Here is a 25,223-nt window from a genome sequence, read left to right on the forward strand (position 1 = left end):
TAATGCATCTTTTTTTTTTTTAATAAACTGATGATCTTTAAAGCCACTACAAGGAACTTTTAACTGGATATGCAAATGTCTCTCGTTTCTGCTGATGTCTGTGCGTGACCTACAACAGCAAATGAGACCATCGGTGTGAAGATAAGCTATTTCTATATATATATCCATACCTTTAGGAAACTGTCTCCGGTCCGCACCAGGTCGCTTCCAGGACGAAGCGATTTATGGCACTCAGACGACACACTTCATCTTACCTAGCTGCTTACATTTAGTTACTCTTACTCCTTCTCGACCCAACGTCCGCGGGGAGTTAAAATAGCAGCAATCATCGAGTGAAAGTTCTGTGGAAACACTGGACCCACCAACAGTCAGCCACGACTCAGTCACACAGAGAAAATCCAATCCTCGGGAAGTCAGGAAATCCTTCAGGATAAACATTTTGTTCGCTAGCGATCTAACATTTACCAGCACAATCCTGGCTGGAGCCGGTTGGTCCACGGCGTTAGCTGTCCAGGGAGCCACACACAGAGGCCGAAGGTTGCGCAGATTCACCCCGCGCCAGCGGGGATGAGGAGAGCAGGGGCCGCGGGGTTGGAACACCTCATCCGGGCCGACGACAGGTACCAGCCAGGCGTCGACAGGGTCCAGCGAGTGCCGAGAAATAAAGAGGCGAGGCACCGCTCCATACTCAGTCCAAGAAGCCATGGAAGTGCTCGCCAAACAGGCCTTCAGACTTACCAGCCAACTGCTGCGTTTACCCTGGCGGCGGTGGCGCTTACGCTGGAGAGGTGGAGTTGGGGCGCGGCAGAGGTGAGCTGGGATCCCCAATAGGAGCAGGGGCAAAGTTTTCCCGTCTTGTTGTTTCATTCATCCCCAAAACAAACACATGCACGAGCCAGATAAGCGTCTTTACGACAATACGCGCTAGAGCTCATGGGAAATGTAGGCTTCATTCCGGCAAAACATTACCGCTTTTGTCCACAGGGTCCCCAAAATCAACTCAAAGTGAAAGTTCCTTGTAGGGGTTTTAATGTGTAAGATATTAATCTGTAAAGGTGTCAAACAAGCAATGGAATAAAAAGTAATTGCATTGCCTCTAATTCTCACATTTACACAGGAGCTTCAGTTGAGCAGTTTGGAGCTGTAAAGAGCCTAGTGACTAAGTTTGAGTCATATTGTGAATTTTGTTGTATGACATTTAATTGTTGGCCCCACATTGGTATGATATTTGAGTCTTAATACTGAGCTCTGTCTTGATCTTTGGCCCCTCATACTTCACCTTGAGAGACAGCTTTTGTTACAGGTCAGATTTTTTGTTAGCTGCAAGGAGACCATTTTTAATTTTAACTCACAAGTCAAGTGTGCACACTTTACTTTTCTATTATGTGCCTTTTTGTTTAGCCACAAAGTGTGCGTGTGTTTTCTTGGTCACAGTTTATGATACAATGCGATGATGGGGGCAGCTTGTTTACCTTCTCATGAACTGACTGCAGTGCAGCAAAAAATACAATCCAGCAGTAATCATGGCCTAATGCCACGTATAATTATTGTACACCTAATCCCCCCACAAAGAGCTTTGGTAAGAAAAATGACTGTGAGAATAATATTACTGTAAGTGTTACAGTTTATGTGGAAGAAATTAATATGATTTGGAAACCTGAGTCATATCCTGATCTCGACTGCTTGCTCCAGTTCTCTGCTGGATTAAAGTGGGAAAAAATGTGCTGAGGTTTGTGTTAAAAGTTCTTTAGAAAATAATAAATAAATAATGATCACTAGAACAGACAATTTATACATACACAAAATAAATGATTATGACAGTTATTGCATTTTAATTTACATTCAAAATGGTCAGAAATGAATCTGAAATTGCTTTACATAGCTTCATGCAAACAGTCAGTACCTTTAGTCAGAGGTGTGGACACCAGTCACATGACTTGAACTCGATTCAGACTCGAGTCACAAATTTAATGACTGTAGACTTGACAATATTAAAAAAACAAACAAACACACTTTCAACTAGACTTGAACTTTAATGACTCGTGACGTCACTTTGGTTTTAAAATATTTGGAAGCTTACGCCAAGCCTAAATATGAAAAAATATGTTATTTTTTTAAAAGATTTTTTTGGGGCGTTTTGCCTTTATTTGATAGGACAGTTAAGCGTGAAAGGGGGGGGAGAGAGAGGGAGCAACCAATCAATTAATTTCCTGAATCAACTAACATGAACATTATTTTTTCCCAGCAAGTGACTCTTGACACCCCCGATACACTTTGAACCAATCTGACAGCATCCACTGAAGTCACTGGAGAGAACCATGAAGACGTAACGTTAGGTTGCTGAGCACCAGCTGGAAAAGTGATACCAAAGAATAATTTCATTTGTGTACAAAACTATGCAATGCTCAACAAAAAACTAATTTCAGTATGCAAAAATGTGCTGGTCGAAAATTACTGATGGAAATGCAACAACTTCCCAAAAACTTGTTTCAACACGAAGACACATTTAAAAAGCATTCATGGTGTTTTTAAACTTAATGTATCATTATTATGTTGTTGTTTGTCAGTCTTGATTTGGAACTTGAGTGCAAAGACTTGAGACGTACTTGTGACTTTCAAAACAAGGACTTGGTCCCACCTCTGCTTTTAGTGCATTAGCAGTGCTCAGAGATGTAGCTATTTAACTTGTAGTTACTGTAATTTTGCTGTAAATGCACGGCTGTATTACATCTGTCCAAAACTAGATTCCAAAAGTTTCAATAGATAACTTTTAATTGATTCATTTCTAAAAAGAAAGTGGAAAAAAACCTCCTCAGAGTAAATGTTAGATGAAATCACTGCGAGGGATACCATGTGATCAATTATGTGACATTTTTTACCAAAATTAATGCTAATATACTTAATAATATTATTTATTTTATGAATACTGTGTTGTTAAAATAGCATTACATTTGGTGAATAGCACATTATGACTTGTTTAAGACTCAAAACTCAAAGTTTAGGACTCTGGACTTGTCAGTCTTGTTTTGGGACTTAAGTGCAAAGACTTGAGACTGACTTGTGACATGCCAAACAGTGACTTGGTCCCACCTCTGCCTTTAGTACATCAATGGTACTCAGGGAACCAACCTATATAACTGAAAATTTGTCTTAAATGAACGCTGTATTTTATCTAAAATACTTTTTTTGTTGATTGATTTCTATATTGAAAGCTGAGTTAACAAGCCGGCATCTAAAAACCTCCTCAGATAGAGCAGGTGTTGGATGAAATCACTGTGTGTGGTGCCAAACGATCAATTATGAGACATTTTCTTGCCAAAATAAAAACAAAAATGTCTCTTGAACACTCATTGACAGTAAAAATTGACATTATGATAAATCCAGACCTTCAGATTGTGCACCCATTCATCCCTTTCTCCTGAGTGCTCAGCTTAATGTGTGAACTCGTTAGATGACTTCTTTAAAGCTGAGGATTGAATAAGGCAGGAATGTTGGAGCATGACGGCTGAAGGTGAACTGAGGATTGTTGATGCTTTTTAAATGATGACACAAACCTTTCCTCCGTTAAGAGACTGCCAAGTGGCCTCCGCTGCACGGACCTTGAGATCATTTTATTTACCACAACAATTATGAAGGCAACATCAGAATAGATTTTTATTTTTTTCCTGTAAGAGCCTCTTTATCTCTCTGCATATCTGCATCTGTGTTTGTCCCTCACTCTCTCTTAATATTTAAAGGTTAAAACTGTGCAGATGAACATTTAGAGGCAACAGGGTTACATTGGGGGGGGGGGGGGGCGGGGCTGTTTGCAATAGATGCTCCAGCAGTTACCTTGAGACAAGGCCAGCACATTTCATATTTGATAGAAGAGGAGGATGCTCTTTATGTTGTTTCTGAATCTGGCCTTCCTTTTTTCATTTATTAAATCTAATTCTTGTTAAATGACTGTTATGTTCTTTGACAAGGTCATGGCCTCTTCTAGACTAAAGGCAGGGACGGTTTTTGCTATGGGCAATGTGGGCGAATGCCCAGGGCGCAATCTATGTGAGGGCGCAAAAAAACAAAACTTGCCAGTTTTCTAGACTAGCGCTCATTTCCACGTCAAGTTAGTGGAGTGGGCGCTGGGGCGCCCCTATTATCATGTTTCAACCAGCAGCAGAAAGGAAAGGCGAATCCTGGCGGTTGTGGGTTGAACGGGGGTCACAGACAGGAATATGGCGGAGGCTCATAGCTCTCTGCGGCGCAAGATAACGGCTTACCAGCGACAGAGAAGTCCGACTCCAGGTCCGAGGGATGGTTCCCCCAGGGCGTAAAACTAGCCAGGACCGCCTCTGACCAAATGCCTTTGAATTCTCTGCTGCCCTCTGCAGCCACCCTTGACTCCTCGGTGTTCTGAAGCTCGTCCCGTGTTATGAAGCAGCGAGCATCTCCTTCGTGGCAATATTAAGAAACTGTTAGTCAGGACTTAAGTTGTTATGCAACCCCCTCCCCACCACAAACACTCTAAGCTGTCAGTTAGTTGACTGGCTGAAGGTTAGGCTTAGATTATGCACCTCTCAACCCCTGAGCAATGAATATGATGCTTTGTTGCAGAAGGAGTAAACATATGCCCCTGGGGGTAGGAATTAGCAGACACACACACATGCACCCTCTCTCACAGAGCATATGCAGAGTGAATGGGGCTTATTATACACCTGCGAGTGGGGTCAAAGTCTGTCAATCCCTAGCTTATGGTATTATAATAGATTATAGAATCACTCTCTAATGGCAGTCATTCAGTTTGTAATCTCTGCAGCTTGATGCAAAAGCACTCAGCGTTCCAGCTAAGGGTCTGTTGAAAGTAAGGCCTTCTCCTCATTCATCCCTTACGCCCCCCCACCCCACCTCTCCCCTCTTTCACAAAGGTCTTATGACAAGTCAGCTGTTGGTGACATCACAGATGCTGGATCATATGTCAGAAACCTTTGCTGGCTGACTTACATCCCTTGTGGCTCAGCAGCAACGGAGGCCACTTGAGGCCAAAAGAGCGGCGAGGTGCGGCGGGGGGTGAGGGCGAGCATGAGAGCTGCCAACAGGCAGGAAGGGTAGGGGGCACTCCTGAGGGCAGGAACATCTGACCCATGTGTGGGTTTGTTTGTGTGGACAAGTGCCCATCTTGCCATCAGCTTGAGAAGACATTTATCAGCAGTCTGGAGTGTGTGTGTGTGTGTGTGTGTGTGTGTGTGTGTGTGTGTGAATTATAAAGTCTGGATTTTGTTTGTGAACAGCACATGACAGTGAACCATGGACGCTAAATCTGCATATGTATGAAACATGCATCTCCTCAAAAATAAAATGTTTCAGGAAATTAGTTTGTGGTAACTGAGGAGAATTTTGATCATGAGACAGTAGCGCCACCTACAGTCAGCTTCACAATATAACATTAAAAGTATAGTTAATCGACATGCCTCTTTTTTTGTTTAAAAGTAAGGGTGCAATGCTTAATGATATCTTTCCCCACTCTAAATGTAAATATGTACCTCTCCTGTAATATGCTGTGAGGTAATGTGCCTGTTTCTGGACTCAAATGCCTTAATAATCATTATATAGAGCATTGCCAATTAAGTGTCAATAATTAAATGAAAACTGACAATACTGGTGCTGTGCAGGGAGTCCAAAACTTGCCTTGGAGGTGAAGACCTTATAATGGCCACGCTGAAGTTTGGTGTTCCCACTAGATGACAGCACCAAACCATATATGATACATCCATTCACTTCAGATTCAAAGAGGCTTTATTGGCATGACAGTACTTGAACGCAGTAGTGCCAGTACACATAGTACAAGGTGGTGTAAAGCATAAACAGGAAAAAGTACAGTTTTAAAGTGCAACTAATAAAACATTATGTCAACATTATAATGCAAAAGTAAATTGTAAAAAGTAACAGTAAATTTTTAAATTAATGTGTTTAACAGGACAACAACAAAAAACAAAACAGTAATTAAAACACATACTGATCAAAAGACATGTTCACTGCCCCCTCTTTTAAAACAAAACAAAACATAATAAAATAAAATAAAATAAAAATCTACAGACAGTTGTCTGTAAACTTTTTCAATGCTGCAGCCATTCAATACAGCTTCAGTATGAGACACAAACATGGACCACACACATTCAGGTAAATTGAGACAAAAAAATAAGCTGAAATTGGACATTTTCCTGAAGTGAAACCAGCATAGTTTCGGGCGTAGGTGCCATAAAATCATGACTTATGCTACTGTGTGCCATCCTGTCATATTGAAGGGAATTATTGTGATATAATATAATATAATATAATATAATATAATATAATATAATATAATAATATTAAAGATGACGCAGGGAGTCTATGTCAACCACAATATTCCATAATGAGCTATAATTGTAGACAGTATGACACCAAAGAAATAGGCACAGAACAGAGAAATCATGGCAGAAAAGTTTGATAATCTTCTTAAATGACCAACCACAGGTTGCATTAATGATTTAACTAAATAATGATTGAAGTGATAAATTGATTTAACCATTAAAGAAATAAATAAACATGACTGTCCCCTGTTATCTTACCAGCTATACCACTTTACCTGAGCAGGTCATTGGAGTGAGGTAGGAGTTCTTCATGTGATTGACCGCCCAAAGTTTATAAATTACTTTAGCTGGCAACACCGTTTCCTTATAGAAATATAGAAGAGGACCATGACAAGTTATGAAAGTAGCACTCAATTTAGTTTTAAGAGTTTTAGATGGTTTTCTTGTTAATCTCCCAAAATGTGTCTCAAATTACGTGATTTCACCCTATATTAAAGTCTGGATCAGAGTTAGAGGGCACTGACAGTGAAATATAGATACGATCAAATTTAAATGTGTAGTTTTTGTTGTTTATAAAACACCTTTTTTGCACATTATCTTAAAATTTCGAGCTTACGAGAAGTACTTGAAGGCAGCACTGGTCATTCCAGTTACTGTCGCCATAGCAACGTTTATGAAACAGACCGCAGCCACACGGACCTGCTGCCACAGACATATATCTGTGCCTGCTGCTTTTTTGCTATCATTATTACTACAATATTTAACTGTTTCTATCGATAGATTTTACACAACAGCAAATCTTAATATGGCGGAAGTTTGTAAGGATCCAAAAGAGGCGTCTGAAGCCTCTGTGTCCGAAAATCAAGAGCCTGAGAGCGGGTGAGTCAGTTAGCTTTCAAAACCTGATTACTGAGTGCTCCAGTTAGCAGAGACCGTTAACATGAAGCATACAGAGGCAAATCAAGTGAGTCATAATTAAATATCACTGACATAATGCATGACTGAATCTATTTCTTCTTCTTCTTCTACTTCTTCGTGTTCTTCTTCTACGTCTTCTTCTTCTACTACTTCTACTTCTTCTACTTCTACTTCTCCATCTGATTCTCTTCTCCTTCGTCCTCCTCTACTTCTTCTTTGTCTTCTTCTTCTGATTCTTCTGCCTCTTCTTCTTCTACTCCTTCACTTCTTCATCTTCTACGCCTTCTTCTGATTCTTTTTCTTTTTCTCCTTATGCTTCCTCTTCTACTTCATCATCATCATCTTCTTCCACTCTTTCTTTTTCTTCTTCTTCACTTTCTTCGTCTCTTTTTTTACACTATAACTCCTCCACGTGATGCAGGCACTCAGCAGGAGCAGAGACGGACAGAGTGAAGAGTGAGGGCGGTGCGGAGGTGGAGGAAGGGGAGCTGTCCACGGAGACACAGAGGAAAGTGATGGAGCTGCTGTGTGATGAGGCGGTGAGAAGCTAGTTCATTATTCATCTTTATTACAGGAGTAATCAGTAGAGGTTTGTATAGAGGAGGACAGGAAGGCGACACAGGTTTACTGTATGCATTATATTAAAGGATTGGTTAGACATTTAGGAGATACACATTAATCCTGAGTGTGAGATGAAGACCAGTACCACTCTCATGTCTGGTGCAGTGGTTAGCATTGTCACCTCACAGCAAGAGGGTTCCTGGTTCGAACCTGAAGTAAGGGAGCCCTTCTGTGTGGAGTTAGCATGTTCTCCCCGTGTCAGTGTGGGTTTTCTCCAGGTACTCCAGCTTCCTCGTACTGTCCAAAGACATGCAGATTAATTGGTGACTCTAAAGTGGCCGTAGGTGTGAATGTGAGTGTGAATGGTTGTCTGTCTCTATGTGTCAGCCCTGTGATAGTCTGGTGACCTGTCCAGGGTGTACCCTGCCTCTCGCCTAATGTCAGCTGGGATAGGCTCCAGCCCCCCCATGACACCTAACTGGATAAGTGGTTGCGGAAAATGAATGATTGATGTATGATTTGGTGATTCATCACTACTTTAATTGAATCACCGACTAAATTGAACAGTCTAACGTCTCTTGCTGTCACAGTGATGACAAGACACCAGGATGTAACTTCTCCTGGTCAAGTAATAGCATGGCACATAATCCCCATAAAGCTCAGGTCAGACCAGTGATTCGCAATGTGGCAAAACTGTTTCGAAATGTTACAGAGAAAAGTTGCAGAGGGTGCCTGGAGGGGAGGTGGATAGGTCGCATTAACTCTGCACTTTCATCTGAGAGCCCGCAGTCTGTGTCATGTGAAACCAAATGTCAATTGAGCTAATTTCATGTTGAAACAGATCCGTGAAATTATGTGACGAGCATCTTCAACTCAAAGTTTCCCTTCCTTCTGTCTCAGCACTTCCTGATGGACGATAAACTCCTGACCCTGCTGGCTCCTCTGGAGAAGGAGAAACAGACCGTTGTGAAAATGGACTCCCTCCTCTGTGTGAGTTCATGCAGTGTAATGCATCAGTGTGTAGTTGGACTGTATGGAGCAGATACTCAACAACCAGACATATTGTTTTGTCCTCCAGACTCTTGGCCTTGGAGAGCAGGATGTGCCCAGGTTGGCTCATTTCTTATTAAAGTATGAACGGCAGCAGAGAGAGCAGACGGAGGTGAGGAGGGAAAGAGATGCAGAGAATGGATGCTTGTGCAAAATACGTCCTTGAGTCTTTGATAAACAAGACAAATGAAATGAGACAATTATTCTTTGTGTGTTTTGTCTGCCTGCAGGATGTTTCTGCTGAGTTGGGTGTCGTGGAGACCAGGTCTGCGACACATCCGACCTCTGGACTCATTGCTCCTAACCACGTGGTGCCCGCTCTAAAAAGTTTCCTCCAGCAGCACAGGAGGTCAAAGTAAGACCACGGTTACACTCATGAATTAGTCTCCATCATGTTTGTATGTTCATGCCAACAGAGGCTGTGTTACGGTTGTTATCTGGACTGTCTGTGAGATTTCAACATGAAATTATGTTATACATTAGTCATGCTAATGTGTTTCTGGTGCTTCTAAGGGAGAGTGCCGCCCGCCAACATCGCATCTTTCATGTTGCAGGCCGGCATACTTCAGAGAGTAAGGCCTACTGGAAGAGCATGGGCAATATCATCTATGAGAGCAAAGTGAAACTCTGGGACGATGCAGACTAAAGCAGTACGAATGATTAACAACCACACACACACACACACACACACACACACACACACACACACACACACACACACACACACACAAACATCTATCTGCACTCAAATGTTTTGTCTTTGTTTCCAGTGCGGCCCTGACGGAGATCTCTGAGCTCATCCCTCAGACTCAGAGTGTGAAACAGCAGAACGCAGAGCCGTGGACGCTGCTGCAACAGTCCCTCAACTCATGAGTATGTGTGTGTGTTTGTGTTCCTCTTGCATTACTCTAAAATAGGAGCTTAAAAAAAGGCTCCCAAAACGCCTTTCTAAGATTAACGTTTTTACAATCTATCCCTGTGACATAGTCAGTGACTCAGTCTTTCATCTTGTCGTTGATATGCAAACATTGTCCATTTCTCTCGTCATCTCTCCTCTTGAGTCCTTATCCTATGAGTTAATAGTTGCATATCATATATTTAATTCACAAATTTCAGCCATTCATCTTGTGTTGGTGGTTCTTCCTTGTACCATCTCTTCATGATGGCCTTTTTACAGGCTTCAAATAAGATTTTCAGGAGGTATCTGTCTTCTCTTAACACAGTTCCTACTATCATACTGCCTATGTACAATACCATGTATGATCTAGGTACATCATAGCCCAAAATTTTGATAATAGCCATATAAATAGTATTTGCTTTTAATCTGTGGTGTAATACAGAATCTATATTCTTCCAACAGTGTGAGAGGATGTTGTTGACTGTTGTGTTCTCTAAATATGCAACCATCTTCTATAATATTCACGACTAGTTCTTTTTCCCATTTCAGCTTCACATTTAGTGTTATATTTCCTCTTCGATCATTCCTAGTTCTTACGGTGCGAACGCAACAAAAAGGGGCCTTCTAAGAACTATGTCCTTAGAAGCTTGAAAAAGTTCCTCCGCTCAGAAAATGCCTAATAGTATAGAAAATAGTAAAGCTGACATCTTTGATTGTCTGATAGGTTGGCACAGAGCTGGAGACGCCATAATCCAAACTCACTGTGGAATCAGCAGGACTGGGACAGTGTGTGTGAGATCATCTGAGTATACATGATTTATAGTCACTGTAAAATAAAGCCTCTATTAAATCATGTTGTGGTTGCACTTTTTTATTTTTACAGCCTCAGAAAAAAAACAGGCAGAACAGTTAACTGTAACATTAGTAAGACACACAACAGCTCATGTGGGGTACAAAGTGAATACAGAAGAGTACAATACAGAGGTTTCATCCAGCAGGGTTGAAGAGCTTGTGGCTGAGCTCTGAGGGGAACGAGTAGAAGAGCAGAACCAGGAAGAGCAGAGCCAACACAGCAATCAGCAGCAGCACACAGTGCAGCCTGTACTGCCTCCACACCAGGATACACATCGTCCTCAGAGGGCTCACCAGCCACGACATGCTGCTGCCGGGACGACTGCACAGAGAAAAGCAGACAGTTAACATTATTATTTCCATACGAAGAGGACTGAAGAATATGTGACTACAGGAAAAAATAACATAAATATTGAATCAACAGGTTTTTAATTACTGAATTTTTTACAGACTTAGCAGAGTGAAGATATATATTTTATTCTTACTATCTTAAGTACTAGTGTTAAACATTGTAGCATAATGCACATTTTTTATTTCTATTTTATTACTTCATATTTACATAGTACTATTTCATATTCTTATTCTTCTCATAATTATCTATTCTTTACAGTGGAGTGAATGAGTTACATTTACAGAGTAAAAACAAATGGATAAACTGTAATGATACTCAGTAAATATTATTATTATATCATAGCTTACTTTGTTTAGAAATAGATTAAAAGTATTTTTATACTTAACTATTAACTGATACACAAATGCAAAAAAATGTGTTTTGACCAAGGTGTTTGTTTTATATTATTTATTCATTGAGTTGGATCTTCTACCATTATGGGTTTACTGTGTGAAATAGCTGCACTATGTACATGTTATATTGTTTTAATTTTTACTTTGATTTAAATAGCCTATGTTACTACTTGTTTTTTATTGCAAATAAAGCCTTGTTTTGAACCTGTTTGTTACTGTTTTAAAGCCTGCAAGGTAATATTCCTGTGAGGAAGTGTAATACTGAATTGTTCTAAATAAAGTTTTTACAAAAACATTTCTGCTGCGTATTACGTCACCAACAGGTGCGTTTGGGGTCAGTGTGAAACGGTAACTGCTAACTTGCACATGGTGAGACCCTCTGCTTTTGCTATTTAACTTTTATCCTCACAGAGGTGTGTGCGGCTTTTCTGCTAGTTTGCTAATGTTAATCTTTAATATGGCTTTAGAGCCTCACTCAGCTCTCAGAGTGTTTGAAACATTTGAGGAGCGTTAAAATAAGTTGAAGATGGAGCAGACTGTGGAGGAGTTTATGGTGCACACCTGCAGAATGCTGTTCAGACAGGTGAGTACAACAACCAGCTTATTCATATGGACGTGACTCCCCCAGAGGAAAATGTTCATGTTTCACCACACCCTGGGTAAAAACTTGTGTTTGTAGCTGCAGCTGCTGTTGAGTTGATGTTGATACATGTCGGTGATTTCTGTGTTGCACAGTATTTTATTTGTGGCTGTGAAGCTTGTTCTCATAGCTCTTTGTATTTGTTGTCGCTCATGTTTGGTGTCTGAGTTGTGTCCTGCCTGGTTGCGTCCTGCCTGGTTGCATTATTGATAATCTGTTGTAGGCACAGAATGCAAAGTGCTGTCTCTAGAAAATGAATATATTTCACTGACTTTTTCATGATATTTTTGATGATGTACTTGACATTTTCCATAGCATAGAATACTATGACTTTTGAAATGATATTTAATCACATACTAGACTATGACTTTTTGATGTTATTTTTTATGACATACTATATTATTGCATTTTATGACAGGATTTGTGACTACATATTATACGATGACCTTTTTTTTTCATGGTTTTTGACGACATACTAGCCTATACTGACCTTTTTATATGATTTTTGGCAAAATACTATACTATGACTTTTTTTTCATGATTTTGGATGACATAGTATATTATGACTTATTTTCATGGTTTTTGGCGACATACTATACTATGACTTTTTCATGATTTTTGGGAACATACTATACTATGACTTTTTCATGATTTTTGGGAACATACTATACTATGACTTTTTTACATTGTTTTTGGATGACATACTATACTTTGACTTTTTTCATGATTTTTGGCGACATACTATACTATGACTTTAATTTCACGAGTTTTGACAACATACTGTCCTATTAGATTTTGAAGATTGATTCATGATTTTTGACGACATGCTATACTTTGTTTTTTCATGATTTTTGACAACATGCTATACTGTGGAGTTTTTTCATGGCTTTTGACGACATGATTTTTGATGAGGTATGACGTTTTTTAAGACATACTATACCATGACCTCTTCATACTATAGTATGAGTTTTTTTTTTTTTTAAAAAGTGTCTTTATTATATACTATAGTTTGACTTTTTGATGATATTTTTCAAGACATGTTATACTATGATCTTAAGTGACATTTTGTTTAATTGCATACCCTCATATAATTTTAGGTAACAGCACTAGTTTGCTGACTGAACTTAATTCAGTCAGCACTCACTGGGTGCCACTAGTTGCAGTGCAACAGTAGCTTTCTTTAAGTTGTCATTCCTAACTTGATGCTTGTAAGTGGGGTGTATTTTAATGCAGGAGCTGAATAGTGTATTAAATGTAAGCTAGTGAAAGTAATGAAAGCGACCCCTGTCACGTACAAATAGTTATGTGATCCATCGTTAACAATAAAATATGAATTATAGCCGCTTTACCAATCTTTAAACATGTTGTCCATGGAATTCAGTTTATTTCACATTGCCAAAAGAGACAAAAAATAAATATTGCACACATTTCAACAGATATATAAACACAAATTCATTGTAAAAACAGGCAAGTTTAGTGCAAACGATAACTCTGTAATCGGTGAAACACAGAATCACAAACAAAGACTGCAACACAAATGAGGTCAAGCACAGTCAAATTTGAAAGGGAGTAACGGACACTGCAAACAATACCATCTGAAACGAAGATGGAGCCAGGATTTAAATAATCAACCCCCTTTCAACACTCCCCTCAAGTGCACTTTAATCGTATTCCCATGAAATCACCTTTACGTCATCTGTAATGTTAAAGAGAGCAGGGTCGGTGATTTGGAGAGACGGTCATGCCAACACACATTACCTCTGTGGTCAGTTATCACAATGATGCATGCATATTGACATATAAGTCTACATTTTGGTAGAAAACAGTAATGACCTTGTAGTGTTTGTTGCTTTTGAAGATGTTTCAACCAGAATTTGTCAAACAATATCTGCAGATAATATGCCTTATTCTCCTGTTGTCTTTTTTTGGTAATTACCTACAAATACTTTTTGACTCAAGTCTGGTTTTGTTGCTTTGATACATTTTAGTTGAATTAAACCCTGTCGAACGCTTATTGATAATTCATTTAATTTTGAACTCATCTTGTTCAATGTCTCATCGGATTTCATTAGGAAAATAGACATCTTTATTTTTGTTTCATCATTATTATTCTTGAAGTGTGCAAAGACTGCAAGAGCTATATAATTTAATAAAAAAAGGGTAACACTTAGCTTTAATCCCCCATGTTTAGCATTTATAAGCAACATATAAAAACAAGTGTTTATTAATGTATCTGTCAACAACTGTAACTTGTCCTGCGGGCACTCACAACTGGAGGCTGGTGTATAAACAGATAATAAATAACATAGTTAAACACAAGGGTAATCATATAAAATGTGTTCACGGGAGAAAGAATAATCGTTGACAATTATTGTACATTAATTAACACTTAAAAATGTCCGTATTTTTGCTTACAACTACATCATAGTGTATTATACAGTAAACCCTTTTATTAAATATTCATATAGTGCTTATAAATGCTGAAAGGGGGATTAGAGTAAAGTGTTATTAAACACATTGTTCATTTGTTCCCTAAGAACTTAAATCAACAGCAGACATTAGAACAGTAATGGGAGATCTTAGAGCATCACTTGAAATGAATGTCCATGCAATCGTCTGACCACTAACCCGACACGCTCAATAAACTTAATCAATAAATAAACGAGAGGCTGTATAAACAGATAAAGAAACATTCATCGTCATGTAACATTGCTGGAAAAGAAGAAGAACATCAAGGGTTAAACTTTGTGGCAAAGGATTGCTTTAGAGTCAGTTCAAGGATGGAGTCCAGATACTGAGCGTTACGTTTGTTAGGCTTGCTGCAGATTGGATGGAAGATTAGACAGTTAGTGTTTCTCATGACTCGGGGGGATAAAAAGTCATTTAGGTGGTTTCTGCCTCTCTCTGCAGAGCGAAGGAGGAAGGTGGCGAGCTGTTTGTGACCATCAGAATGGATTAGAGAGGAGGAAATAATGCAATCTGATATCTTTCCTCTTGTGAGACTCCACGCACTCTCCTTATGTCTGCGCCCACAAACCAACATCTACTCTCTGTGTCTCCCCCAACCTCTCTTCATCCATCTATTCGGCTGGCCACCCCCCGCCCCACCCTGTCCTCCCAGCAGCCTCTCAGGCCCCCAGCAGCTTCTTGACCAGGTAGCCCGGCATGCTGTAGAGGAAGAGGCCCAGCATGATGAGCAGCAGCAGGGCCAGCACGATCTTGATGATCAGCCACTTGTAGCGGTTGCACACCAGGTAGCGGATGGCTTTCAGCGGGCTCAGGAACCACAGGAAGGTGGTGTCTGGGCGACTACAGGGAGGGATGGAGGTTTTAGGAAGAGGAAGGTGAAGGTAATTTGACAAAGGAGGCATGCAGGGGGATGGAAGAGCGAGTAAATGAAGGGTGTGAAAGGGAAGAGAGAAATGGGATGAAACATGGGAGGAGTAAAAGAGAGAGAAAGCTGGCGTTAGTGGTTAGTCAGCCATGTTGCATTTAGTTATTTTTATACTACAGCATGCTCACATGTTTATCAATACAATGTGTCAGAGGACCAAAAGATCACATCACAGAGTAAAAGCTGAACAGTTAAAAACATACACACAGTGAATATGATGATAAAAATGGATGGATGGATGACTGACCAACAGCTCCAAACACTCATGTCTGTCCAGGGCCGTTTGTTCTTTAACCAGACGTTCACTGGCATCTTTCTTCAAACCACAAATACCCTTACATTTGTACGTTATTATGTAGCAGATACATTAAAACTTTTATTCGAACAACACTGTTATTTGTTTATTTGTCTGTTTGAGATGAGTCAGGCCTGCACAGATTTGATCACCGGCAATTGTCACACAGTGCATGCTCATGTAAAAGCGGCCAACGATGTTCTTACTAGGTCAAGGCGGCCACAGTTTTCAGAGCCAGGTGCTGCAGTTGCAGTAACATATTAGTAAATCGGCACCAGATCTAACAGGATGTGTTTCTGTGACTTCCTGTACAGACTAAATACTGCTGAAAACTTAACTGTGGCTTTTTGTCACCGCCTCCTCGAACGAGCCTAGTGTTTGGCTTAAAATGCCGTGTTTTGGGGGCACATTGGAAATGCAGCTATGTCTTAGAAAAAAAAAACCCTGTTTTTTGTGGCACTATCCTGACAGGAAGTGCAGCAATTTCTAGGTAAAAAAAACAAACAAAAAAACCCAGTGGCAGAATCTCTGTAATAAATGCAGCGATCTCTGTGAAATAAAACCGCTTCTCATGGCACCATCCTCGGTGAAAAAACAGCTACGAGTTGCTAAACATCCATTTTAGTTGTTTGTTGTTTTCAAACAGTGGTCTGTGGGTTGCACGCCATCCACCACCCTGTGCACCTCTTGATGACAAAGTCAGCTCTTACTCTACGTCACTTCAGGAACATTAATTTGATGCATATGAAACATGCACATGTAAAGTACCCATGGTTTGCAGAAACGTACAGGTCCAAATATTGGAACTGTACGTTTACTGGGCTTGTATTTTAGTTTGACTATAAGTCTGGATTGTGTGTAATAACATCAACACACAGTATCCACATTAGTGGTTTTATTTATTTTTTGAGGATTTTATATAAAGGTCATAATATGGAACATGAGAAACCTGAATTCACATATTCCAGTTTGATTATTATGTTAATTACTTTTCATTGAGGTGCCTCACATCGATGCCAGTGAGGATCTGTTGTGGTGTTGTCTGAAAAGGATTTAGAAGTTAAAGCTTGTACAGTAAGTTGTTTACATGTGAATCTTTCCCACCTCTACGTATGATGTGAACAATACCTACAAACGGCCCCACCCACATACTGCCACACAAAACAGTTGGTCACATGTAAGATGTGTACTGGCACTTGGTGACAAAGGACACTGGTTGGCACAGAGATCTGATACAAAATACAGCAGAAGAAAGACTATTCTACAGCTGAGACGACAGAGGAGAGACAAAGAAACTGAGTTTTGGCGGGACAGGAGAGGAGCAGCTACAGGTAGGACAGCAGAATCCAGGAAGCAAGGGGGTTAAATAGAGAAGCAGAGACAGCGAGGAGGGGGCGGAGGCTACCAGCGAGTCAGGCCCCCAGCATCTTCTTGACCAGGTAGCCAGGGATAGAGTAGAGGAAGAGGCCCAGCATGAGCAGCAGCAGTATCAGCCCCAGGACCTTGAGGATCAGCCAGCGGTAGTTGTGCCAGATGAAGTAACGAATGGACTTCAGGGGGCTCAGAAACCACATTAGACTGGTGTCCGGGCGACTTCGCGGAAGGAGGTAGAGAGAGGGAGGGAAGGAAGAAAGGAAGGAATGCAGATGGAGGCAAAAACAGGGAGAAAGGGTAAGGAGAAAGGGGGAGTCACACACACAGATAGGAGGGGAGGGGGGAGACAGAGGGAGACAGTTGAAGAGATGGTAGGAGGAGAAACGAGTGCGAAAGTGTAACAGAGGCCTTTTGACAGTGCAAAAAGCAGCGCAAGGGTCAAACAAGACCAAATCACACCTTTGTTAAATATGAGGTCCTGACTGATGGTGATCTGTAACATTTGATTCACTGCGTTTTGCACTGTGAGAATGATTTTACTGAAGAGGTGATTTAAGGGACATGTCTGCGCCTTTTATCACAACATCCTCACATTTGATTAGTGAAATAAGTGTGTGTGTGTTTGTGAGCATTAGACTCTACATATACTCTGAATAAACGTTAACATCTTACTTTGGTTTCTCCAGTGGATCAGGCTCATTTCGTCCCAGTCCTACAGGACTTTTCTCCGCCTCCTCCGCTGTCACAAGATGAAGCTCAGCTTCTACCTTACCCTGCAGTGACAACATATGATGCATGTGAAAAGTTAAATCAATCAGCTAGATGCCTTGAGTATACAGATACCTGATCTTTGTTCTCTGTTCTGTCTGTGTTGCAATAAATAACCTTTACTTTAACATCATCCACTGTGTCCCTTCCAGTATTTATCATGACTTAAGAGTCTGGCTATGACATTTTACAGTTGAGTTTATTTCATCTTTTACTCAGTTGAATGTGGCTCTCTAAGTGCAGTTTTGAAAAGACTGCTGAGATGTGGTGCCACCCTGCCGTTGTGACTTTGCTCGTGCTGTTATGTATTTCATGACTGACTCACAGTTAGCTCCATCTCATCGTTCTCATCGCGGGCTACAAACGGCCACCAGCCCTTGACCCTCTTCTGTTTGAAGATGGAAATCGTGGGCAGCTCCTGCTCATTTCGGATCATGTCCAGGGAACACTGCTTGGCCGTCTTGGCGCCACGAGGGAACCGGTTTAGGTCCAACTCGATTGCACCTGGGAGTGCCGATTGTTAAAGACAGTAAGGATGGTGATGCTTTGGCTGTTTTTATGGTTTAATCAGATGGTAAATTCTGTAGTGTTTCCTCACCCAGGAAGTCATCAGCAGAGAAGTGGTCGGCATCCCAGACCTGCATTGTGAGGCGAGGAGGGATCTTATATTCAGTCTCATCCCAGGAGAACATGGACTCTTTCTTAGAAATGACGATCTTCTCCTCAGCCATGAGGTAATCGAAGGGGAAGACGAAGCGCCAGTTAAAGTTTCCCTCACCGGTCAGGGAGTGATAGTGCACATCTGTGTCCTGCTTGTCCTCCTGCTGCCCTTTGAGCCATCTGTGGGCAGAGAAGAACCACAGAGACCAGAGTTAGGTTCACCTTCAGGACCCGTGGTCTGGGTGAGCGGGTAGTTTTTGTTTGATTTTGTCAGTCATGCACTTCTAAGGTCGATCAAGTAGGAAACTACAATAGTGTGTTAGTTATTGAATATTAATTTGGTTGACTTGAATAGGAGCACAGGACATGTCAAATGTAGCAGTCTGCCAACAAGAGAGATGATGCTAATAGGTCAAAATTCAAAACACATAATGTGGCTCCCCAAAAGCAAATCAGATTAATAAATCTGTGTGAGATAATGTCAAAAACGTTGCTGAATGATTCATAAAAATCTGATTTGATGTTGGAGCTTCACACTATTTTCAAAGCCATGCATACACAAAGCTTGCAAAAATGCCATCAGTGAAATTTATCTTAAATTTTCCTTTAAAAAAAAAACCCCAAACAAACAAACAAAAAAACAAAAACCCTTTCATCTGTAGTGTCTGGATGCAGTGAGCTGAGGATCAAAGGCTATGAGGACAGTCTGTGCTGGCTGGAGCTCTTTCATTAACAGTAGAGTGAGACTGGCTTTATTAGTGAGGAGGAGGAGGAGCAGGAGGGAAGCTGCCATCTCAGTTCTCAAAACGCAACACTGAAAACATAAAAAAGTAAGCTGACAAAGGGTTGTTGGCCTAAAATGTGAGGGAATGTGCTATGATTAAACTACTGAGATGCTCTGGCATAAATAAGGCCGGGGTTAAGATGGAGAGGCATTGGGGTTTGTTGGCTACAGAGGACATGATGCCACTAAAACATGCCTGATCTCATGTGACCCAACAACTGAATCATAACCACTGTATCACAACACTGGATCCATCTGAAACAACCCATCCTCCTTTCACTGCTGTCAATAAGGACAGCTGGGTCAGCCACTGAACTCCACAGCACTGAACAACTTCTAAAATACTTCAATCATCCTCCAGGTATTTAGGGTTGTTTGAGGATGGCACCCTGTTTGTTACAGTGCAGTCCTTAGGTGACACATCCGCCAGTGACACCAGGTCAGCTGAGGGAAAAGTGAGTTTGGTTAAGAGATGCAGGAGTGAGGAGGCTCTGCATGACGCTGACATTACTAACTTTAAACAGGAGTTAAATGTCAAAAGACCTTTTTCATTGTGGACATTTTACATGTAGCAGCAAGAAAAGCACAATTAAAATCATTAATAATGGCTGCATTGCATGTAGGTGTTATTGCGCATGCTGTACTGCAATGGCTGACTGGGACACTTAATGGAATGAGACATTATTAATGTTATTAGATACATCAGTGCTGTTTCTATCACAGGTGTATCGTCACATTACACGTCCATCCTGTGAGTATCTGCTGAGTTCATACACTAAATTAATTCAGGCATGCATTCCCAGTTATTTTTGGGGGGTCAATGTGAGGCAGTCTCACTGGACGGAAGGCTAATGTAACGGCACCTGACGACAAGTCAAAATGCCTGCCATGAAAAAGGCCCATTATTGTCACTAGTCTGCAACACAACATTATCAAGAACATTGGAGCTCTGTCGTACCGACATGCATATTCTTTACTCAGATACATGCAAGAGGCTCCAAATACCTTAAAATTTAAATTACAAATATCTTGAAAGTCTTGTAAAATCTACAATACAGGACCAAACCACAAAACGTAATACATCGTACCGCTGTCATCATCCTCATCATAATCACCATAATCACAGATGAGGATACAAGTTTGCTCTCGACTTGGAAATCATATTTTGATGAAAATGTGTAATTTAACAAAAAAGAAAAATACTTAAAAAAAAGTAGTAAACAAACAAACAAACAAACAAACAAAACAACGTAGACAAGAAAAAAATTTAGTTTACCAAAATTGAAATAGTTTGACCAAAGAAATGGTGGTTTCACAAAATAAAAAAACTAGTAGTGTGGTAAAAAAAAAAAAAAAGACCAAATTGGTAGTTTAACAAAATAAATGAAAATAGTAGTGACAAAAAAAAAGAAAATTAAAAATAGTTTGACAAAACAAACAAAAACAAACTGTGGTTTCATTAAATAAAATAAATAGTAGTTTCATAAAAAATAAAAATACAAAACAAGAAACACAAGAAATAGCTTTACAAAAAGACAAGAAAATGGTAGTTGGACAAAATAAAATAGTAGTTTGACAAAAAAATTGTAGTTCAAAGTAAAAAAAAAAAAAACTTTGACAAAAAAAACAAAAGAAGACAGCAGTTAGTCATGACAATGTAGATGTTTAAAAATATTTCTCTGAGCACCTGAAGGGCTTTATGTCCATGTTAGATTATTGGCTTCTGCAGTTTCCAAGGTCATAAACGAACTTTAATTCTCAGCATACCCGTGGACTGTTTTGGTGTATATCGACTAAGTATGATTATGATTGTACTCAACAGGTTGTTTATGTGGTTTGATCCTGACTGATCTCACTTTTCATTTGGCATTGGTGTTCAGCGTGCCATTTGAGAATTTAATACAAGCGAGGTTACGTGCTGGATGGAGAGTTGGAAAGGGGAGAAAAAAATGACTCCGGGGCTTCAGGAGGAAGGAGGGGAGGTAGTTTAACGAGCCATGCGATGGAATCGTGTGTTTACCCCCTGACATAGATGTCAGACATCTTCTCTCCTGTCATGAAAGCATCGTCCTCTAGAATTACGTCATCAGTGTTCCAAATAACAACACGAAGCTCAAAGCTAGACAGCAGCAGAGCATTGACCGGAGGAGAGAGAGAGGACGACAGACAGGGAGACACACCACAAACACAAAGACAAACAACACAAAAACGCACACAGATAAAAATGGAAACAAAACAAAAAAAATAATGGTTAACTGCAAAAAAAAAAAAAAAAAATCCACACACAGCTCACATCCACGGGACGAGGCTTGGTCGCCGCGTCCCGCTGTACCTACCCCCTGACAAATATGTCACTGGACTTTTCCCCAGTGAAGTAATCATCGTCCTCCAGTATTACTTCGTCTGTATTCCAAATAATCACCCTGAGCTCATATCTGGTAAGGGGGGGAGGAAGGAACACATGGTTGGACTAATATTTGACAGTAAGCGGAGAGCTAACTAGTCAGTCAGACTCACCATAATTTAACCAGGGGATAAAACTATGTACTCTGTTGGAAAAACTCAAGAATTTTACAATTAACAAATATCTTTCCAATAAAATCTGCAATGGATTTACAGTTATTCAAAATCAGAAAGCATCATATTCATAGTGATATTTGTCTTGTTTGCTCCAGCCTGAGCCTACCTCTTTGGTTTCCTTGGTGATATGTCAATCGCAGGTCCAGGAGCAGGCATGTCCATAGGAAACATATCCACCCACATCTCAATACGGCCCTTTGAACGTACAGAGGAATATATACAGCTGAACTGTACATTCAATCTGTTTTATGACTCCAAACAAGCGTGGCTCTCTCCTACCTGTTCGATGCCGGGTTTGTCGGGGTTCAGCAGGGGTCTGGTCTCCACGTGTTCTGGGACGAGCTTACAGCCCACCCTCGGGATCTCTTCCCAGTGGTTCAGCACCGTCAGAGCCAAATGCTCCTCTGTCTGTTTCTTCAGACCTGAGGTATCGACACAAACCAAAGAAGATAAAGGTGTAAAAGGAAACACCGAAATCAGACCAAACCAAACCTACGCATAAGTGCAACTGTGCTGCATTCTGTATTATGTTACAGGTCAGTTGTTTCAGAAAGATCCTAAAGTTGTTTGTAGCTTAGTTTCACTCTTGGTAGAAGTAGTAGTAGTTTACACATCTGCAGACTACACCACAAGGTAGCTTTTGCTCTTTCTAGGCTTCCGGTTTCAACAAAAGTGGACCGTTTGGTCTCTCTCTGCAAAAGTTCTTCTCTATTCTCTGGTTCATTAAGGTATCCTTTTGTCTCCACATGAACAGCTGTTCGTTGTCACTGTCATAATCATTCAGTTTTTCATTTCCTTGTATTTGTTGTCTTTTCCATAAAGCCCTGACAGTCTGACTCAAACAGCAGTACATCACTGGGCTTCCATGTCAGTCCTCCCCTCTGCTTCTCCAAACTAGGAGCATGCCTATTGCCATATACTGGCAATGACTATAGATTGGTATCTTATTGAACCCCACTGAAAACTAGAATTACTGCCTTGTAGTTGTATGCCTCTGGGCACCAGTCAGATTGGGCAGTCCATCCATGTCTTTAAATATATAGATGCTTCACACACATCTTCCCCCAGCAGCACAGAAGATCTACACAATTAGAAAGTGTCAAGGTGGACACCCAAGATGAGTGTCACCAGTTCAGTGCCTAACCAAATGTTTCCCCTTCTGCTCCTAAAATTTGACATTGAGTGATGGCCAGAAAAGATGTTTAATTCCATGTTAACTTTTACAGAATCTCAGTTTAAGGAGAGAAATGCAGCCATACGAATCCCGGATGCAGCGGAGGAGTGCGGACGTGTATTCGTGAGCTCTCGGTGGTAGGCTCTAGCATCTGCCTTTATCCTGATTTAACCTCTCATAAACTTGGACTGTATGCAAGAGGCGAAGCTATTAAGAACGCTTTTGTATGGCAAGCTACAATTTTCGACAGACAAAACGAAAGAAAACTACTCAAACTTCACGGCACTTGCAGGCGGTAACCACAAGAAACATGGCGGACGGGGAAAAGGAAACATCATTCAGCAAGCTTCTGGACGCTATTCAAGAAACTAAAGAGGACCTCACAAAACATATTGACAAAAAAACAGCTGACATACAAACAACACTAACGAAAATTGAATCCTCACTCTCCACCCTTTCGGAACAGGTCGAGGAGATAGAGACACGAGTGAGTGCAAACGAAGACGATATTAAAGATGCACGCGACCGGGTTGATAAAATGGAGAAACTGATAAAGCACCTCAAAGACAAAACTGACGACCTAGAAAACCGCAGCAGGAGGTCTAACATCAGGATACTGAATGTGCCGGAACAGGCAGAAGGTCAAGATGCTGTCGGATTTTTGGAAAAGTTTATACCACACATCCTGGGTAATGCTAACTTCACCTCACCCGTCACCCTGGAAAGAGCACACCGCATCGGGAAGAAGTCGGACAGACCGCGGCCCCTCATCGCCAAGTTCCTGAACTTCAGAGATAAAGAGAAAGTCCTTCGGCTGGCCAGAAGTAAAGGAGAGATGACATACGAGAATAAAAAGATATCATTCTATCCGGATTACAGCGCAGACCTGCAGCGGAGGAGAGACGAGTTCCTTGACGTGAAGCGGGTGCTACGAGAGAAGGAGGTGGAATATGCGCTGATCTACCCAGCTCAGCTTCGCATTAAACATCTGGGATCCGTCAAGTTTTTCTCAACTCCAGCAGAAGCGCAACGTTTCTTGAAAGAACTGTCGAGTGAGTAGCTTAAAGCTGACCAAAATGACTACAGTATACAGTCCACTGTTATAGACACTGATGAGAAGGATTGTGATTCCCACTGTTAACTTGAAAGGGAGAAAAGTGACATTAAGAAGATAAGGCTATATGATCAAGCTGTAATAATCCTGTTATCCTCACATGTTCAGAATAACTGGGACCATGACTGATGATAAACCTGCATCTGATTACAGATACATGGACAACTGTTCATTAGTCAATTATGACTGTACGTCCAGATATATAACACTGTAGATCCTGCATGCAGGCTTATTAGCATGATGCTATATTTCATACCCCCGTGGTAGAATGGGATCACATTTTACTTAACTAACTTCTCTGTCCTTTATATATTTTTGTTTTATTTTTAACATCTTAAAATTTAAAACTTCGCCATATACAAACTGTTATGAGTGGCTAGTTTTAATTACAGCAGTTGCTGGAGCCACCACTGTTGGTTAAGAGTGTTACTTACCTACCTAATGTGGTTTTGTTACAGGGGTTTTACTAGGCAGGTTTTTACTTTAACGTTTTGGGGTTATGTATGGTCTCTCACTAAAACTCTAACTTCTACCCACACATATGTTCAGATTATTCTTTGGTCCATTATACCCATGGTCATTGTTTTACCACCTCTAAACTCAGTGCAGGACTACAACCAGACATCCTTAAAGATGAATACCATGACACTTATCCTGCTGAGACATCTATATGAAAAACTCATATTATGGGACAATTAACATGTATATCTTGGAATATTAGAGGGGTCAACTCACCAATTAAGAGGAAGAAAATGTTGACATATTTAAAGAGGCAGAATGTAGATATTGCCTTTATTCAGGAGAGCCACCTCACCGACACTGAACATTTAAAACTGCGTAGGGACTGGGTGGGTAATGTTTTCTACTCTTCCTACTCCTCAAAAGCAAGAGGTGTTGTCCTGCTCATTAATAAACATCTAAACTTTAAATTAAATTCAGTCGAAAAGGATAAAAATGGGAGATTTTTGCTTGTAGACTGTGAAATAAATAGGAACAAGATATCTTTGGTGAATATATATGGGCCTAACTACGATGACCCGTTGTTCTTTAACAACCTGATTATGAAATTGGCCACAATTGGGGGTCAATGT

General features: G+C 40.6%; 2 protein-coding genes across 14 annotated transcripts in view; one reads left to right on the forward strand and one right to left on the reverse strand.

Moving 5' to 3' along the window:
• Positions 1-6,995: 6,995 nt before the first annotated feature.
• On the forward strand, positions 6,996-10,599 carry LOC125896580 (dynein regulatory complex protein 1-like). Of its 4 annotated transcripts, none has more exons than XR_007450291.1 (8): positions 6,996-7,205; positions 7,666-7,783; positions 8,706-8,795; positions 8,884-8,967; positions 9,086-9,210; positions 9,369-9,505; positions 9,626-9,728; positions 10,478-10,595. XR_007450291.1 is itself a non-coding variant. In XM_049589233.1 (7 exons), the coding sequence occupies exons 1-6, from the start codon at positions 7,000-7,002 to the stop codon at positions 9,499-9,501; spliced, it is 756 nt and encodes a 251-aa protein (XP_049445190.1). In that variant the 5' UTR covers positions 6,996-6,999; the 3' UTR covers positions 9,502-9,505; positions 9,626-10,599. The 4 variants fall into 4 exon arrangements, 1 of the variants encoding a protein (XP_049445190.1); XR_007450292.1 differs by having other exon boundaries at positions 9,626-9,734; positions 10,478-10,540; XR_007450293.1 differs by having other exon boundaries at positions 9,410-9,505; positions 9,626-10,598.
• A 26-nt stretch (positions 10,600-10,625) lies between these two features.
• otofa (otoferlin a) overlaps positions 10,626-25,223 on the reverse strand; it is a 137,172-nt gene continuing 122,574 nt past the window's right edge. For 3 of the 10 annotated variants that reach the window (XM_049589225.1, XM_049589224.1, XM_049589219.1), the window contains 7 exons: positions 22,124-22,266; positions 21,951-22,039; positions 21,601-21,699; positions 18,419-18,660; positions 18,146-18,324; positions 17,725-17,825; positions 10,626-10,927 (listed from right to left, as the gene is read on the reverse strand). In XM_049589225.1, the coding sequence (XP_049445182.1) occupies positions 10,741-10,927; positions 17,725-17,825; positions 18,146-18,324; positions 18,419-18,660; positions 21,601-21,699; positions 21,951-22,039; positions 22,124-22,266 (1,040 nt within the window). In that variant the 3' untranslated portion in view covers positions 10,626-10,740. Of the gene's footprint in view, positions 10,928-13,351; positions 15,299-15,323; positions 17,272-17,724; positions 17,826-18,145; positions 18,325-18,418; positions 18,661-21,284; positions 21,384-21,600; positions 21,700-21,950; positions 22,040-22,123; positions 22,267-25,223 lie in introns of those variants that run through there. The other 7 variants (XM_049589229.1, XM_049589228.1, XM_049589221.1 and 4 more) reach the window with 5 other exon arrangements.

Source organism: Epinephelus fuscoguttatus, linkage group LG11, assembly GCF_011397635.1.
Source record: "Epinephelus fuscoguttatus linkage group LG11, E.fuscoguttatus.final_Chr_v1".
Lineage (NCBI taxonomy): Eukaryota > Metazoa > Chordata > Actinopteri > Perciformes > Serranidae > Epinephelus > Epinephelus fuscoguttatus.